This window comes from Macadamia integrifolia, chromosome 14 (assembly GCF_013358625.1).
Source record: "Macadamia integrifolia cultivar HAES 741 chromosome 14, SCU_Mint_v3, whole genome shotgun sequence".
NCBI classification, from domain to species: domain Eukaryota; kingdom Viridiplantae; phylum Streptophyta; class Magnoliopsida; order Proteales; family Proteaceae; genus Macadamia; species Macadamia integrifolia.
Window position 1 is genome coordinate 29,820,644 of NC_056570.1, and position 18,577 is coordinate 29,839,220.

Consider the following 18,577-nt stretch of genomic DNA (forward strand, 5'->3'; position numbering starts at 1 on the left):
TGACCTGGAATCAGTTCCTGAAAGGTAAAGCAGAAAGTACTACCATTTTAGCATAACTAAAAGCCATGGAAATAAGCTTCAAGAATGGAAAGGAGGGTCTTAAGACCGAGAGATGGCCGTCAATGCTGGCCCATCCTTTTAGTTACCAAGAAAATACAACAAACTATCGAGTCCGAACAAGATAGATGATGGACTATAATATTGTGTTTGGACATCAAGGAACAAAAACAACAACAGCAACAGCCATAACCTTATCCCAACTTAATGGGGTCAGCTACATGGACCCAATACGTGAAAGTAAGAGAAAAATATAATAAAAGAAATGCACACGGAACTAAAAAGTGACACTTAGCAGTTTGATCCTTGAAGATCCATGAAAATTCTCTAAAATAGCACACGCAAGCACAAGAAAACTTTAGCAGTTGAATAATCTTGATCACCCATTCAATGTGTTTGATCTCTTGATTTTTCATCTTGTCCTGTTTTAAGTTTAGCTAGCTATGTTCTGAAGGTATAAAGCTTATGGGATTGAGTGCTTTCATGTCAGTAACTGATGACGAATTTGGTTTAGGTGGACTCTCATGGAGATGGACTCGATTTGTGAGAAATGACATAAGGATGTCAATAACTGATGATGAATTATCCACAAACTCGAGGTATTAGAAGGCGAAATAATACCTACTTGGGGGGGTCCCATCACCTTCTTTATATTGATTTTGTTCATTAAAGTGAAATTGTATGTTTGATCCTGCAGCTCCATTATTGACACTTTGCACTGCAAATGCGTCCAACTAGCTCTTTCAATGAACAACCCAGGCTAAAGGTAAGTAGACAATGGTTTGTTTATTTCAACTTGATGTACAGTACAGATGTTCCTACTGGTTAATCAATAGCTCACCCAGGAAAAGCAGAACATTACAAAATAGAATTTTCCTTTTAGTGATTACAAAATAGAGTTATGAAGATTCATGGAGTTGAAACGTCCACTTCTTGTGGGAGATGATACATGGGAGCAGGAAGGATTTTGAGCACACCTGGTTGCTCTGCAACACCACATCAATTTCAGTTAATGAAGATATCTGCAGAAAAGAAAACCATACTGGACAGCAATCTCATGATAAGGTTTTTAGTGTTCAACCATTAAAAATTGCAGAAAAATGCACAAAGTTGTATTAGAAAATAATAGAAACTCACTTGAAAGTTCCTCCACTTGAACTTTGGTTAAAAGGGCAGAGAATCCATTGATGGTGTTTTTGTAACAATAAATGATAGCTTTCCTTGCTGCCTCTTCACTGCTACCACAAGACTAAACTTGCTTATGTACTTGGATCATTTCCATCTCAGCCAAACAATAAGAAAACTCTTTGAGATACATAATACTCACCTCCCAAGCACTGAAGCCAGAGTATGAATGTGCCCCAGTACAATCATCTCCTGTGAACCTGGTGTTCTCTCCATGTAGACGATGTTCTCCATTGGAGTTGAAGCTGTTGACTAAAGAACCACCCAGGTAAGAGATAAATAATTAGACATTTTCATTAACCAAATGGATTGCAATAAATTTCAGCAAGTTAAAGACAATAGTCTATCCAAATCAACCTCAGAAAAGGCTACTGGAGTAAGTTGTATCATCCATGAAGTGAATAAGAGAAGCAGAAGCTTATGAATCATGGTGAGTAGTGGCTAACACAGGGTGAAGGAGGTAATGAAGGTGGGTATTATTTTGGTGGAAAGAACCATTTACTAATAAAGCCATGAGAGGGGGGTTTTATAGGAATGTGACTAAAAAGAATGAAAGGAAATCAATATAAAGGAGGTTCAACCAGTCTGGTCCCACACTTGCAGATAAGAGAAGCTAGATGGAGACAGGTCCATTATCCACCTTAGTAAGGATTATGTTGTAGACTATTTGGGTAATTAAGAATGCTTAAATTTGTCCACTTTCTTTGGTGTTAAATTGATTCAAGTGCTGGCCTCCTAAGAGAGCACAACAATGACCCATGGTGAGTGCTTCTTACCCATAAGCATTGAGATACATGGAAATGACACTTGGAGAGAGAGAGAGAGAGAGAGAGAGAGAGAGAGAGAGAGGCATGCGCCTTGCTGTGTTGGATATTGGATGGAAAAGTGTTTGTTGGGTTCAGACTCAGCTGGTGCATCCTCAAAAGGGTTATTCTTTCTAAATTCCTTCCAAGGGGATCCTGTGAGTGAGCTTGCATGGATGAGTAAGCTCTTCTGGTGAAGCTCTCTTCTTTAATTTCAAGCTCTAGGAAATGCCATTGCTTTGAGGCCATAGAGACATGATCAGATTATATATTCTCCAGGATGCATTCCCAATGTTAGCTAGCTCCCTCTCTATCAGTATTTCTATTCTGACTGGTGCAAAGAAGGAACCATGCCATCCATGATTGGGTTGTCATTCATTCGAGGTACTAGCACAAAGCAGGGTGAAGAATGAGATTGATGTGATGAATTGACGGAAAAGCCCATTTACAGAAGCAAAGACATCATGTTGTGGGATTGATAAACATAAGATGCGGTGGACATTCCTACATGACTGAGACCTCAATTTTGAGGTCTTTCTACCATTATTTTTTTCTTTCACAAATTCTCTTATTTTTCACTGATATGGGACATTTGAATCAATCACATGTCAAAATTGATGGTTTTACTCGAATTTTACTGGCTATCATTTATTATCAGTCATCCATATTTTCTCAAAATTTTGAGTTCTCAAACATTTTTAGCTTAATTTTGCAATAATGTCATATTCTTGTGGGCCACGTATTACAATATTTGAGCCTATTTTCATGTATTACAATAAGATATTTGTTTGAAGAACGTTTATCAAAAAAAAAAAAAAATCTACATATGATGGGCTATCCGATGTGTTAAGACTTTCAAATCCAATATTAATTGTAGAGAAGGATTTTCCAATAACCAATAACCAAAATGATCAAGCGAACATCAATAAGGTTTTCGGTCATGTTTTACTCACCGACCTAATTCTTTGTGGCTGTACCTATCAATTAATATTTTGATATGGTATATACTTTCAATGTTTTCCGTACTTCTTAACTCTTGAATGGGGTTAAGATTTGCATATAGATCCTTAGGTCCTCAGCTAACATATCAAGTTTAAGTTGAAACGGAGTTTGGCGAAGTTGCAAAATAATACTTTATAATCTTGGAGAAAAAAAAATATAATTATAAGAGATGATTGGAAATAATTATAAGGAAAGATGACAATACAAGACAAGATATAGGATTAAATTTTAGAACGAAATTCAAATATTGTCATTCAAGATTATTCCTTTAGATATCCAGCACTAACTCTTAGCAAAGATTCCTTCCTCAACAGATGGCCTGAATTTTTTTTTCATCCCCAAAACTGTACTCTATGTAGTTGAGTGTCAATTGTACATTTAATAGATTAATATAATTTTATAAAAGAAATTAGGGATATATGTAATCCAATGCAATACCTAGTCTAGGCATCTACTGGAGAAGTGGGCCGGTCCATCTAGTCTCCATTTCCATTTCCGATTTTGGATAAGTAGGGGTTATTCATAGGCCGGCCCATGAAGCATATCTTACAATAGAAGGACCAGGCGACATTGCTTGTGTTCGGGCTTGGTCTATTTAAAGTTTATACTAAAGGTTAGCCCGAGACCGGCCCATTTCATCCTGTGAAGAATTAAAGAAAATTGAAAGTAAACTAGCTAGTTCACATGAAAGGCATTTTAACTCAAAACAAATGGACTCCTCATAAGCATAAGGGGGTAGGGTAAACTTTACCACCAACACCACCCCCCCCCCCCAAAAAAAAAAAAAAAGTAGGGTTGTATATGATGCGGTCTTGGTTAAACGGTATAGTTTAATTTTGTTTACGGTGTCAAAGATAGAAATCAAAATCGAACTGTTTAAATGGTTTCACCGAAATAGAACCATTTATTAAATGGTTATATAGTTCCTAAAATGTTTCATTGAAAATGTCATTCAAAAAAGTCTATTTGCATTTTAAAAAAATCATAAATAATTATTTAATATAAATATACTCTCATATAAAAAAGTCATAAGTAATTACTTAATATATTTCTATTCTATTTTTATCGATTTTGAATTATTGCTTTTGTTTATTAAAAAAATAAATCTTTTAGAACAAGTATACAAAATTTCATTAATGTGAGTGAGGCCATAAGAATGTTGAAGATTAGAAGGGTATTATATTAAATCACAACTAATTAATCGATTAAAATGATTAAAATCAAAGTCAAACCGTTTAATAAATGGTCTCATTTTTAAAATCAAGACCGAACCATTTATTAAATGGATTTTACGATTCCAATGTAAGCTATTCGATCCAATTTCGATAAATGGTTTCATTTAATTTTGACACCTAACTCCTAAGGTCATTCTTGAGCATGTCTAACATATAATCTGTTGACACATGTCTTTTCATTAAGATGGTCCCAAAGATTCTATAAATAAACACATGCACACATGAGGCTCCTTTCACTTCAAAGAGAGAAATATGGGATCTTCTACATTGGAGATTCGCTTGAAAGTCAACTTGTGGGGAATATCTGATATTGCACACATTCTTGCAGGCAAGATCCTGTTTTCATGGTCATATGGCATCAGGTTTTACTTTTTCTTTTCCATTATAAACAAGTTTAAGCAAATTGGGTTAGAAGAATTCATTTCATATTCTAATCATTTTTTCCCTGATTAATGGATTATTTCGGTCAAGTCATACCTTATTTTATGCTGGAAGTATTTCTTTTATTAGTCAACTTGATGGTCTATTTCAGCAAGTTGTTTGGCCAAATCTGGAAGTTGATTTAATTTTTAGAAATTATTATACAAGAATTATTTTTGAATTGGTCTAAGAAGGAAAACATTACTTTACTAAAATACGGTACATTCGAAAGTGAGATCACTACCAACTTGTCGAAGAAGACTTTTGGGCTCCCTAAATGCGGTCGTGATCTTATATACGATACCACCAGACAAAATGAAAGCTGGCCTGACTCTAGTAGGGGCCCTTTAGGTCCTGTAGTTTTTCTGTCGGGCGAGACAAGCTACCTTTTATTGTTACATGTTACCATCCTTTCCAAGCAGGTGACTTGATAAGGTAGCCTTCTCAGAATAGGTGCCTAATAGAACTGGAAAGAATAGGTTGTTGGATGGAACCGAGCAAGAAGCACTTGTCTTGATCCCTCTCCACTCTCTATAGCCAATTATCCGGGATGAGCCACGTGTATGAGTGAAGGAAATTAATTTCCATTTTCAATTTTTAATAGTTGGTTTTCATTAATACTAATTTTTTTTCCCGAGTTACAGTATGGTGTTTTGAGTTTATATGTAAAATAAATCAGAGAGCGAATATAGTTCACGTACAAGAACAATCTCGTACGTCCCTAGTCCCTGAATTTGGAATCCATTTTTTTTTCTCTTCATTTAATAGATTTCAAATCCACGGACCCAAGGATGTAAGAGATTGTTATCATATGTGAACCTGATCCGAATTCAATAAATCAAAGGGAGGGGACCTATATGTTGTTAGTGTGTAATGAAATTTCCATACCTAACCAATGGGGCATCGAAACGAGTACCATAAGGTTCAACAGGACCCACATGCTAAGAGGAGGGAGAATGTCAAAAAAGATAGAGAATGTGAGGGGACATTCAAAATTTTCCCCATAATTAATATTTACACACATTAATGATATTTTGTGCGTTTTTCCATCCACAGATTTACTGTGAGAGATTGTTAATCTCAACTCCAATTTCTCTCCCCACCCCAATCCCCCACCACCAAGACAAAAAATCCTTCCAGGTAAATCACCAATTAATCTTGTTCATTTCAAACAAGTCTCTAGGCTTCTTCTTGTGTTCATATAAGTAAGGAGGTATTTATTTCAAACTATTAGCACATGAGAAAAGAATGCTTATACATATATGTAATTTACGAAAAGGGCAAAGGAACAATGCATGGCCTTGTGGCTTTGTCGGTATGCAATTAAATGAGAATACATGTAGAAACATCTTCAACACACTGTTGGAGAGAGGCAGCATAGTCATTCTTTACCCACCTGTCTGAATGTAGAGAATGCCAAACTAAAAGGGTTCTTTATTCTTTTATTAATTTAAAGATGTTTTGCATAAGGACAAGTTGAATAGTGATGCAAGATATTGACAAGTACCACCCAACAGCCAAATGGATAGTAATAAAGAATTAGGGGCTCAAGGAGGGCAATATGGAGAGTTGAGCTCTTTTGTTTAATAAGCCCATGAATAAGCTTCAGTTGAGGTGTGAACTATGAAAGACAAATTGGGGTTTTTATTTTTTGGGTGAATGGAATTGGTAGCTAGTGATCGTAGTGAGAAAGAACCTGTCTTCTGCCTTGTCTTATTCAAGGCAAAAAAATGCTAGATGTTTGGAGGACACAGGCATCTCCTTGTCCCCATAAGCAACGGGAGAATATAAATGGACAAGATATTTCCTCTTATTATGATCCATATACCTGACGGTTGGGTAGTGGGCAGAGTGAGGATTGAGCTCCTTGCTCTCATTTTTCCTAACATTAAGGGTCCGTTTGATAATATTTCTATTCCTGGAGAGTGTTCTTTTACAGAAGTGTTTTTTTTTTCGATTTCATGCTGTGAGGACACTCTGACAGAATAGAAACAGAGTTTGGTAAAATTATTTCAAAAATGCCCTTAGAACAGAAACAGTGTTTGACAGACACTTTATATAAATTCACTTTTGAACAATAAAATCAATAATTACATACATGCTATAATGGTCAAATTTAACTTAAATAAGGAAATAATTTGTTTATGAATTATCTTTTAAAATAATATTACTTAAAGGACATAATAAAATAGAAGCATAAAGAGTTTCCACATTTATCTTAATAAAAAAACAAAAGTTTACTATTCAAGTTTATAGGAATTATAAAATAAAAATCATAGCTACAAATAGGTGTCTTGAAATTTTATTACATGTACAATCAAATCAGGGGGTAACCCTTATCTATAGCCATCTGATTTGCAATTTGTATCTTTAGCTCATTCATCTATCTTCCTTGTGTACGTTGACTACTCTGATGAATTATAGTAGAAGTATCAGCAACATCACCATCTTCTTGTTCTTCGCGAACGTTGACTACCCTGACTCTCTCTTCATTAGAATCGTAGTAGTCATCTTCCCCGAATTTTTGAAAAAGTGCATCTGTTTCACCATTACTCTTTGAATACTTACGTAGTTAGTTCTTTTAGTTCTAATATTTTCAAGTGAGAGAAAACCCAAATAACTTAATGAGATATGAAATCAGAATTCATGCTAAAAATTTAAGATAATGTTTCATAATCAACATATCCAATAATCAAAGTTAATTGCAGTGAATACATGTTAAACAAAATTTTTAGTATTCATGATCGTCCCCATTAATCTGGGACTAGGTTTGTTAATTGACATGCTAATCGTTTCTATTGGGTACTATCACATCTGGTGCATAGAGATCAATTATTTGATGGGTTCCATTTGGATGATGATCATAAAATCCAATCTATGGCATATTTTTAGAATTCAGAAAAGAGAATATGATGAATGGATACCAATTAAAGGCAACTTTATAAGTTTATAGAAGAGGAACAAATCCTTTTTATCCAAAAAAAAAAAAATGCAAATCCCCACCTTTTTTTTTTTCATTTTTATTTGGGGTTGGGAAAACCAAGAATTACAGAGACCACAGGTTATGATAATTATTGGTGGGAAATAAAAGCATTAGCATTTGAGACTCAATCAAAGAAAAGTATAGAAAAAAAGAGAAACAAAATAAAAAAAAAGAGGCTAAGAATGACATGGCCAAATGGGCTCCCCTGCTCTTAAGGGAGTTGACGAGATAGGAGTCTCAGCAGAAGAGGTTTTTATGTTGCCCAATGGACCCCGATCTTGGGTACTACTAGTACATGGGTAGTTTCTTCAAAAAAGCTATTGTTTTCCAAAACTGCAACTTAGCATTCCAAGCATTCTATCACTTAACAAAGCATTCTGCAAAACATTAAACTTTGATCCAAGGAAATACTTTATTTGCATTCGGTACTAATCCAAGCATTCTATCACTCAACAAAGATCATGTGAATGTAAAGAATGTATAATATGTTACAGAATCAGTTAAGTAAAAGAAAGCTATCAATTTCCCTAGTGAAAACCCACATTGATTTATAAAACACCAATCGTATCTTGGTTAAGGGTCAATACAAGTTTCAATAAATCCAATAATAAAAGCTTATAACTGGTTTGACTCCAAATTTATCTCAATACAATTTTCAAGAAACTAAATAATGAAGCAAGACTGCCACTCGCATACACAATAATCTTTACAGAGAAACGAGGGGAGAGAGAGAGAGAGAGAGACGATGATACCTACTATGTGGCAGGAGAACCTTTGAAGAAGATGGTTGAGAGTTGAGACCCCGTTTCCAAGGTTCTTGAAAGGGCAGCGGGCAATCTCGTTGCTGGGATTTTTGTGGGATTTTACTAGGAGTGGTTGGGAAAAGCAAGGGGTTTTGTTTCTTTAAGTTGTGGAAAGAACAAACAAAACACCTTTTAGGTGTTCTTGCATTCTATTCTATATCTATTCTTTTTTCTTGGTTCACTCCTCGAGAATACAAAAATGACCCAGACGTGTCAAATGCATTTCTGTTCTATTTGCATTCCCACGGAATAGAAGAACACCAGAAACATTCTTGTAGAGTGTTATCAAACGGCCCCTCACACTACTAATTACAGAGTCCTTACTATTTGGGCGATATTAAACATTTCCAATTCAGCTATGCATTCCCTTTCATTAAATAAAAATTGAAAACAAAATTTGCATGGGTCTGTGGCCCCTGCACTAGCGCATCTGTCAATGAGAGTAATTGTGATTGTGAGTATATTAAGAGGGGCATGGTGATCATTTTGCATTCTTTGTCTGGACGCAGAGGTCATGCACACCCACAGAGAATACTCCCCTCATAATTAATATTTTGGAACTAATAGATCAACTTGCTGCAGAGCCCACAATTTTGATGAATTCTTTGTCAATAACCTTTCACCGTATTTATATTTTAATAATCTATTATTGAAAAAAAAAGAAAAAAAAGAAGAAGACGAATTCTTTCTACAATGCCCATCTTGAGATTCTTCTCAACACCTCGCATTTTTTTCCCGTATGGTAGATTAGATAACGCCAAGACAATGTTTACTAACTAGTGGAAAAATAGAGATTTAGAAAATCAAGAACATAGGAAGTGCAGAATTATGGTCATAATGTTGTAGGTGTGCATGAACATATATGTAATGGCATAGACATACATAGGGGTACATTTGATTAAATTTGAGTGAGAAATTTGAAATATGGTTAGTTCAACTTCAAACTATGTTCCTTTCTATCCAACTGTCAAAATAATCATATCATTTATCCATGTTGCACAATGAGAGTGATGTTGAAAGGCCATGAGTTTTTCTTGAAAAAATAACTTTGAATTTCTATTCACTCATCTTATGGTGTTCCCAACGTCCAAGATCCATGTGACTTGTTTGGAGGATGGTTGGCAAACCAGGTTTTGATTAGGGAGAGTCACCCGGGTCTAGAGTCAAAATTTTGGAAAACTTCGTCAAGAGTCATGTAGACATCAATCATAACTCAAAATACTCATCCCATCAAGTCTAGTCGTTTTTTTTTTTCAAATACTATCATGCAAACGAGTTCATTACTTCTCTAGTACATTTATATTATTGAACATGTTTGTAACCATATAAGTTCAAAATTCATTGATACATGATTCCTTCATTATTTTACTTTATTTTATTTTTTTCTTTTAAGAAATGACTCACCTTGACTAGGTTTGACAATGTTGAGTCAAGGCTATGTTTTTTTCTAAAAGAGCCAGTCATCTCGGATCTCCACAGGCAAAGGCATGACTCCACCATTTGGATTCCCTTTTCTACTAAGACCTTCTCTATCAATGCTGCTTGGGACTTTGTTAGAAGTCGTGGTCCGGCCTCTCCTTGTCAAAGACTAGTCTGGTTCCCTCATCACATCCCGAGACACATCTTCACTACCTGGAGAGTTTTCACTAACGTCTTGCCTACTCATTGCTTCCTTATTCAAAGAGGTATCCTGGCTGACCGTCTCTGCACCCTCTGTGGAAATGAGCTAGAATCTGTAGAACACCTTTTCTTCGCTTGCTCAGTCTCCAATTCCATTTGGAAAATAGTTCTTACCAAATGTTGGCCTACCACTAGAAGAATCCTCATTCTCAATAGAGAATGGACCTGGATGGAAATGACATTCCGGGGCAAGTCTATATGCGACTTGGTGGGGAAGCTCGTCTTCTGTGCAACAATTGATCAGATCTAGATAGAAAGTAATCATAGGAAATGGACCTCCAATTCTCGCTCCCTAGACAAGATTTGGTGCTCCATCTCTTTTGATGTCAAAACAAAGATCTTAAGGGGGTGTTTGGTTCGATAAGTCAAATGGTGTATGTATCAGATATGAATGTCAATCTTTTGATGGACATTCTTCTGAATCGTGTTTCTTGTTGAAAAATCGTTTGGTTGCCCTGAGTCTGGTACATGTTTCTTGCCTGAAAACTGTTTGGTTATCCTAAATCTGTGTGGTGATTCTTACTGTAAAACTGTTTGGTTACCCTAATCATGTGTAGTGATTTTTCCTATTAAATTGTTTAGTTAAACATAAGAGTGGTGAAGTGAAAAACTATAACCTTTTTTATTATTTTTTATTTATTTCTAAAATTTATATTTTTAAATAATTTAAAAGTGATTTATTTTAAAAAAATATATGGTTTTTCCATTAAAAAAAAAAAATCACCCCACAATTTTGCATTGAAGCATAATTTGTAGTATGGCCCAAATTATGTATTCAGGAGGAAAAAAGTTTTCTTCTTAAGTTTGAAAAGTTGACTTTCCTTCCCTTTAAATTTCTCTTGCAACCAAACATAGCCTTAGTATTCAATCAAAATGGGAACCAATTCATTTCTCATTTTTAAAATAGTGCCCAAACTCTGAGGGGGAAAAAATCTAACATTAAGAGAATCAGCCAATGAGATGTTTAAAATTTGTTATTTATTTATTTCATATTAATAAAATATTTTATGCACATTCATGTATGTGTACAATCTTGCCTTCACTCGTTGGATGGAAGAGAGAGGGGATGTTTAAATAAGCGGTGTGACCTTTGCCTTATTGCATGTTTTTTTAATTAATTTAAATAAATAGAAAAAATATTTGTGAGGGACGTTGAGCACCTCACATGAGAACTCTCTTTTTTTTAATAAAATTTTCCCAAGATCTATTGCTACTTAATTTGCAATGCTCTTGTGAAGAATTATATAATTATTCAAAGGGACAGTTTTTTGTCTGAGAGCAACCTTTACGTCGTAGAGGGAGTGCATAATGACCACCATGCCCCACCCAAAAGAAGCACAGGGCTCTCGAACAGATAACACTTGCCTACACTGAAAAATGTTTCTCTCTCTGTCTCTCTCTCTCTCCCTGTAAGGCATGAGAGATACCCTTCTACCAAAAAAACCCAAAAACATAAAAAGCGCATGGGAGATTCCCCCAAGTTATGTCATGTGAAACCCTCTCTCATTTATTACCGACTCACCATTGGTAATGCATGGGAAATTCCCCCAAACAGCATGGCAAAGACAAAAATTGGAGGATATGCTATATATTAGAGGATAAATAGGTGTACCAAACACGAAGGAATCATGGTTGTCCACTTCACTGTCATGAACAAAAAAATCCTGTTTTAAACATTTGATAAAGTTGAGAGACCTATCTAATTTACCATTAGCAAAAGGGTCGGCATTTGCACCGAAAAACCAAAACAAAAGGGCTGGCAATACACAAGACCCTCCCCAAATAGAAGAATTCTCACTCTCACAACTTTGTAATCTTAAATGGGAAAACCTCTATTCCCCACCCAATGTCTTATAATGATGTCCATTCTCTTTTTCGTTTATAAATGATATTTTTCTTTTCAAAAAAAAAAAAAAAAACCAAATATTCTCTTGTTTCGGTCGGCCCCATGGTCATCATCATTTCAGCCATAAGAAGATACCGGGTAGCAAGCCTGTAAGGACCTCAGGTTGTCATAGCAAGGCTCTTTTCACTTACTATTTCTTTTTTACAGGATGTGATAGGAACAATTTTTTTTTTTCAATGAACTGAGATGGGTGAAAATTGTTAAACATTTGAGTCATTCGTTCACGAAGAATTCACTTTTTCAGGTATATTAGGTTCTTATAGCCATTAATAAAAACCATATTAAGCTCTTAAGGGAGGCAAATTTTACTTTCCTAAGGTCATACATTTCCGAGGCAAATTCCAATAGAAGCACCAGCTCTCCTGCCTTCCCCTTTGCCATTCTTCAATAATGTACTTCAACCTGCCAAACTGTTCCTGCTTCAAAACACTTGCGCCTCTCACAAGTTCTATGCGTCTCTGCTTCTCCATTTGCGGGACTACCTCGACATACTGCAGGTTCAAAAACAAAATTGAGGTGAACATAAGGAATGATTTGCTAGATTGAATAACAAAAAAGTGAAAAGGAAGAAAATTTAGATAAAGACATTTAAATTCAGCTATGACTGGACTGATCACAAGGGATATTATCTGAAGTTCCCTTGAGGAGGGTGTTGATGATCAGAGTCGTGACCTTATCCCATATAATACTATCTTTCTTCTCAAGAAAAGAATAAAATAAAAATAATAGTCCCTTGATTGAGAAAATGCATCAGCTACATAGTTCCATGCAGGAACATGAATTGTAGTAATGGAAACTGGTGGATCGCTCAACAACTGTTTGAGAAATACCCGGATACATAGGCTAGCAGGCTGAAGTGTGAGCATCACTCTTGCAACAAAAGAGAGGAGAAGAGTCCTACAATTAGCATACTCAAATCCAACTAGCAAAGGGAAATTCTGGAAATTCTCCAGCAGAAACTTGAATACTTGATCACAGTGATCACTGCTTGTGCACCTCCTGCAATAACAATGCTTGAAAACAAAGACTGCAGATAAAGACAATTAACTTTGTGTTCTCAGCAGAACATAATTCAAAAGTCACCCTTAGCAGCAATAAAGATACTATTTTTCTTTCTAATAACCACCACAGGCACCAAACAATTAGCCCCAGCAAATGAATTCAAGTTGCTGTTGACAGCAAATGAATGAACTTGAGCATCCTTTATAAGTGAATCTGTGGTACTGTACTATCCTGTCCTTGGAAATCATAAGCTCATAGCACTCCTCACCTTCCAAATGTACCAAACTTGCCAAACATAGAGCATGATATGTGAAACCCAAACAAAACAGCTACAATCCAACCCACTTGCTGTTCTTCTATTCTTGCATTCAAATGCACAGCTGCCGCCAATTTACCATTTACAGGACGTGATAGACTGTTTGAGTGTTCCTCATCAAGAGAACAGATATTTTCCAGCATCAATTCAGCCAATAATGCTGCGACTGGAATAGCATTGTTTAAAAAGCACACTTCCAACATGATTATTCAAGGTGTTCTGTGTACAGTTTGAATTCTTTCATGGGCAAGATCATAAAGGAAAATGAAGATTCCCACCTGTGATGTCAATCTATCAGCTGTCTTTGTCCAGAAGGATCCTGACTAGGACAGAGTCCAGGTTGACTCAACTTTGAGCTCACTATCACTATTATGAAGCTGGATTTTGCAATATATGAACAACAGCAACAGGATCAAATAGATTTCAAATAATATCTGCTTAGAAAACCTTTGCTTCTTCATCCATCAAAATCTAAAACAAAGACTCCTTTCCCTGTTGAGAATCACATTGAGGTCTAAAGCTTTTGTAAAGTCAGAATCCAATACTGGAGCAGATATCACACTTGCGACAACGGAAAATAGATGAGTTTAAACATCAATAAATGTTGAGTAAAAAAAACTTCAATGCAATAAGAAAAAATAAAAAATAAATAAATAAACAAATATAAGTTGTCAACCATATAGATTGGCTGACCAACCTGAAAATTTGGGACATTTGATTACAGGAGTAAAATACTAAAATGTACCTCTCTGAGTATCTCTGGAGGGAAACCAGTGGCTTCAAAAGTCATGAAGGGAGCAGGAACATTGTCACCCTAAGCAAATTTTTCACAAATCCAAGTCACAAGTCATTCCAAAGATTAAATCCTACTGACCCCATGAGAAACACATTTCACTTCACCAATATTATTAATCCAATCAAGAAATGTTAGTGTTAGATAAATATGAAAAAAGAGAATATTAAACATAAAACTAAGAAACAGAAAGTACAATCTTCACTAAAATAGCCATCCAAGCAAAAGAAAAGTTACCACAGCATATTAACGTGGATTTATCAACAAGAGGAATATAGAAGGCAGGCAATCAAGTCTAAACATAATAACCCAAACAGAATATGAATCATAGGCTTGGAAAAAAGGGCAGGAAAAATAATGAGATAAAGGACTTTTCCACTAAATATGATTCATCCTCTTCCCTCAGCCTTTGCCCACCCTAAATAAACATTAAGCTATGACACTGAAGTGTATGTCTGCAGCGGCCATTTATCACAATTCACAGAGTCACATGCTCAACCAAAAGGCCCCTCCCCAATATTAAAGAGCACAAAATTTTCAAAATGAATCTGGATATTTTCAAAATAGAGAATGTTGGAGAATCAACAGATCAAGATGCAAAAATTCATCACAAAAATTGCCTTCCATTGCACATTTCCATTGGAGTCAGCTTCTTACGTGTTATGAAATTGCTTTCGATTAGGTTACATCAGATTCCAGAAAGGAGTTCTATATACAAGATTAGCATTTCCACTTCTTTACATCACAAAAATTCTCTTTCCATTGCACATTTCCATTGCATTTGTATCACATTTGGTATCCAAGACATAGGAACTAACTTGAAAATAATGCAGGTCATGAAACCTCAGGAAAGATCCATTAGCAGGGGTCAATCACATTAAAGGAATATAACAAAAAAAGTATATATTACATAGTTAGTCACCTATTTCCCCACAGAAGTATAGAGCATGCAAGCACAGTTCCTACAAGTTTTGGGTGCAAATTCTCCCTCTATACAAATGACAAAAAGGTGAACACAAGAATAAGAAGAAGAAGAATAGATAATACAAGTGAAACGCCAAGAAGATGATACAAGTGCAAATAAAACAAAAACAAGAAGGAAGAGAAGGCATGCATATTGCTGACCTCTAAAAACCAGCCAAGTATCATTACTTGAAACATGAACTGCACATCAATGATAGATATACAACTGAGCAAAAAGCCCTCCATAAAGTTCAACTGATATAAGACCCATCGATTGGCTGAGCATATCAAGAACTGGATCTGTTATAGAGTTGCCAATAAAATATCCCTGGAAAAAGTTTCATTTAATGGCCCTAATCCATAGATATTAATTAACCATATCCACCATAAAAAAAAAAAAAATGCTTGATCTGAATCTAACAGTTAAGAAAGGAATTCTGCCATATCACCATAAAAAATAAAGAGGCCAATGGAATTCAAAGCATTATGTGCCAAGCCTAAGAAAGAAATACTTAGCATAAGACCAACAGCAAAACCCTGCATACAGAAATTGTTAGTCTACTCCTAAATTTACTGTTGCAGCTTTGCTCTTTAGAATTAGATGACCCATGAATGATCACACACCAAGGCAAAAACTAATTTACCATATATTTTCATGAGTATTCTAGATAAACAGACATCCAACTATGTTACTTTCCTGCCAAACTCATAATACCTTCTTACAGAAGCTTACCAATCACCAGCTGACCAGTTTAAATGAGAGAGTTCAAAAATCGAGTCAATATTACATCACCAAAATAAGCATTTCAAATGTTTGTCATAAATTGTCTAGTTAATATCTACTCATGTTTTGAAACAACACACTAATCATAAATAAATAAATAAAGCGACACCTCCTCAATCTTGACCACCATCTTCGATATTCTTCATGTAGTGTTCAAACACCTTAGGCTTATCTGCCTCATTGGCATTCAAGAAGATGGGAGCCAATTCCTTATGTTGCATGAAGAATTGTTTAGCATGCAATTTTTTATCAAACTCAACTCCTGGAAGTGCATCAATCTCAATACAAAAGTTTTTTGCAAATTCCTTCCGGGGGTCTTGCTTGGCCATCTCCACAATTGCATTGGCTATCACCTTCAAAGGACTACTAACCTTCTCTACACCTCCTTTCTTCTTCTTCTCTTTACTTGTTACCCCTGAACTAGGCCTACCACGGGAACGACTGCTACTTGCATTGGGAGTATAATGGGCACTTTCACCAACATTATCATCAATAGCATCATAATTGTCCAAGCCAATTTCTTCATCACTTGGCACTGGATTGTAAGGTTGGTCCTCATTGACTGCATCGGATGGGTGTGAAGATCCAGCCCCAGTGGCAATTTCATTACGCAGCCATTCAACAAGTTGTAGGTGAATAGGAAGCACTCTATGCTCTTTCCAAAATCTTTGCTCTTTTTTCTAAAAAAAAAAAATATAATTAACTCTTGGATTGTCAAAATAGTAAACTGTTAATGTTACCGTTAGTATACCTTTCTAACAATCTAGAAATAATGCATCAAACATTTAATTAACCTTAAATTCATTCCACATGTGTTGTGGTGCATCAAACCGATTCTCATGGTCATTCCAACCCATTCCACTATTTTTTTACAAGTCAACAAGCGACTTCAGCCTTGCTTTCCATATCCTGTAGTGATTGCGGTACTGTCCCCAGTCATATGTCATATGAAATCTATCATATAATTCAGTTGAGACTACTTGAAATTGTTCTTTTTTCAACCCGTTATCTCCATTCTTTCCCCTTTGTTGTTGGTGTAGAAGACGCTCCAAAAAGTAGTGAGATATCTTAGAAGGCCATGTAGCAATTTTTGAGTTAGTACCCTCAACTGCAGCCATCTTTGCTACAATGAATCCTGATATCAAATATTCAGCCCAAAAAAAAAAAGCACGGAAATAAATGTAACCATCCAAAAAAAAGCATAATATTCCAAAGAACGCAGATTAATAGTCAAACCATGAACTGAAAAAAGTTATTACAAGCCAAGACACACAAACCATGTTCATATAGTTCAAAATTACAAAATCTTAAAACGAAACCAAGTCTAGTTCAAGTAGTTAGTACAAAAGATAAATGGATTCAGTTTATATCTTATTGTGATTCATATGAAGAATCATGCATTTCTTCATCTGAATCATCTCTTACCATCCAATCATTCCACATATAATCAGCCATCTCCTCTCGGAATTGATCTTGATCAAAGTTATCATCTTCATCATCAATGTTAGAATCCTCATCACTATTTTCATCATTGTCTTCTGCTTCTTCATTAGTATTCTCACATGTAACTGCATTCTCCTGTTCAAGCCATTCCTCTTCTTCTTGAACACTATTTTGGGTAAGGATATGATTGCGTATCATAACACAAGCTTGTACAATCCTAGCCTGAGTCTTGAAAGAATACTCTGGTTGGCTTTTCAAAATCTTGAATCTTGACTTCAACAATCCGAAAGCTCGCTCAATTATGTTACGTAATCTTGAATGACGCAAGTTAAACAATTCTTTCTTGTCGGCAGGTGAAACATTCGAATTTCTCCACTCTTTCAAGTGATATCGAACGTTATGGTAGGGTCTTAAGAACCCCTTCTGGTTTGCAAACCCTGCATCTACAAGATAGAATTTACCTCTAGGAACTGGTAGTTTTGCCTCACCTTCTCTGTGAATGGCATCATCTAATATTCGTGAATTATATGCTGATCATTCCCAACCAAAAAGTATCTATGTGAACTTCATATCAAAATCACAAACTGCTAGGATATTTTGCGATATATTTCCCTTCCTATCACGAAATGTTCGATGTTGAGCAATTGGTACCCATACAGGGATATGTGATCCATCTATGGCTCCAATGCAATCCTTGAAGTAAGGGTAAAAGCTCCTATGGTTACCTGCTATTTGCTCATGTGTTATGGTACTGTGAGGCTTCAACAATACCGGCTACAGTTTGAGAACTGCTCCCAAAACAATATTAAAATTCCTGCTGATAGTTTCACCTGAATGCCCAAACAAATGTAAGAGGACGTGGTTCTTAACATTGTGACCGATTGCATATAAAAAAATAACCACTTGTTCCTCCACTTGAACGTTATTTGTATCATACAAAAGACCCTTGGAGTCACGCATCACCTGACATAGGTTAAAGAACGCCTTTCGACTCATTCTTATCATGTTTGACATGTCTTGCCAGTATGTCCAATGATTCGTTGTGTCTCAACGGAGCCACATCGAGTCTCATTACGATAAGGTTGTTTACATAGAAATAATTTCTTATACTGTTCCACTGCTATAACAACTGCAGTGGCCGCAAATATTATTACTTTCTTGCGTCTCTGATAATACTCATCATATTCATCATCACTATCCAT

General features: G+C 35.7%; 2 protein-coding genes across 5 annotated transcripts; both read right to left on the bottom strand.

Annotated features, from left to right (window-relative positions):
• Positions 1 to 832: 832 nt before the first annotated feature.
• On the bottom strand, positions 833 to 1,758 carry LOC122061119 (subtilisin-like protease SBT3.9). 4 transcript variants are annotated; one of them, XM_042624311.1, is made up of 4 exons: positions 1,600 to 1,758; positions 1,385 to 1,494; positions 1,195 to 1,292; positions 833 to 1,043 (listed from the first exon to the last, which is right to left on the bottom strand). In XM_042624311.1, the coding sequence occupies exons 1-4, from the start codon at positions 1,669 to 1,671 to the stop codon at positions 967 to 969; spliced, it is 357 nt and encodes a 118-aa protein (XP_042480245.1). In that variant the 5' UTR covers positions 1,672 to 1,758; the 3' UTR covers positions 833 to 966. The 4 variants fall into 4 exon arrangements, with proteins under 4 accessions (XP_042480245.1, XP_042480248.1, XP_042480244.1 ...); XM_042624314.1 differs by having other exon boundaries at positions 833 to 1,079; XM_042624310.1 differs by having other exon boundaries at positions 1,195 to 1,295.
• Positions 1,759 to 17,303: 15,545 nt separating this feature from the next.
• LOC122060821 lies at positions 17,304 to 18,577 on the bottom strand. Its single transcript, XM_042623914.1, has 2 exons — positions 18,397 to 18,577; positions 17,304 to 17,905 (listed from the first exon to the last, which is right to left on the bottom strand). Exons 1-2 carry the CDS (start codon positions 18,575 to 18,577, stop codon positions 17,304 to 17,306), a joined length of 783 nt encoding a protein of 260 aa, XP_042479848.1.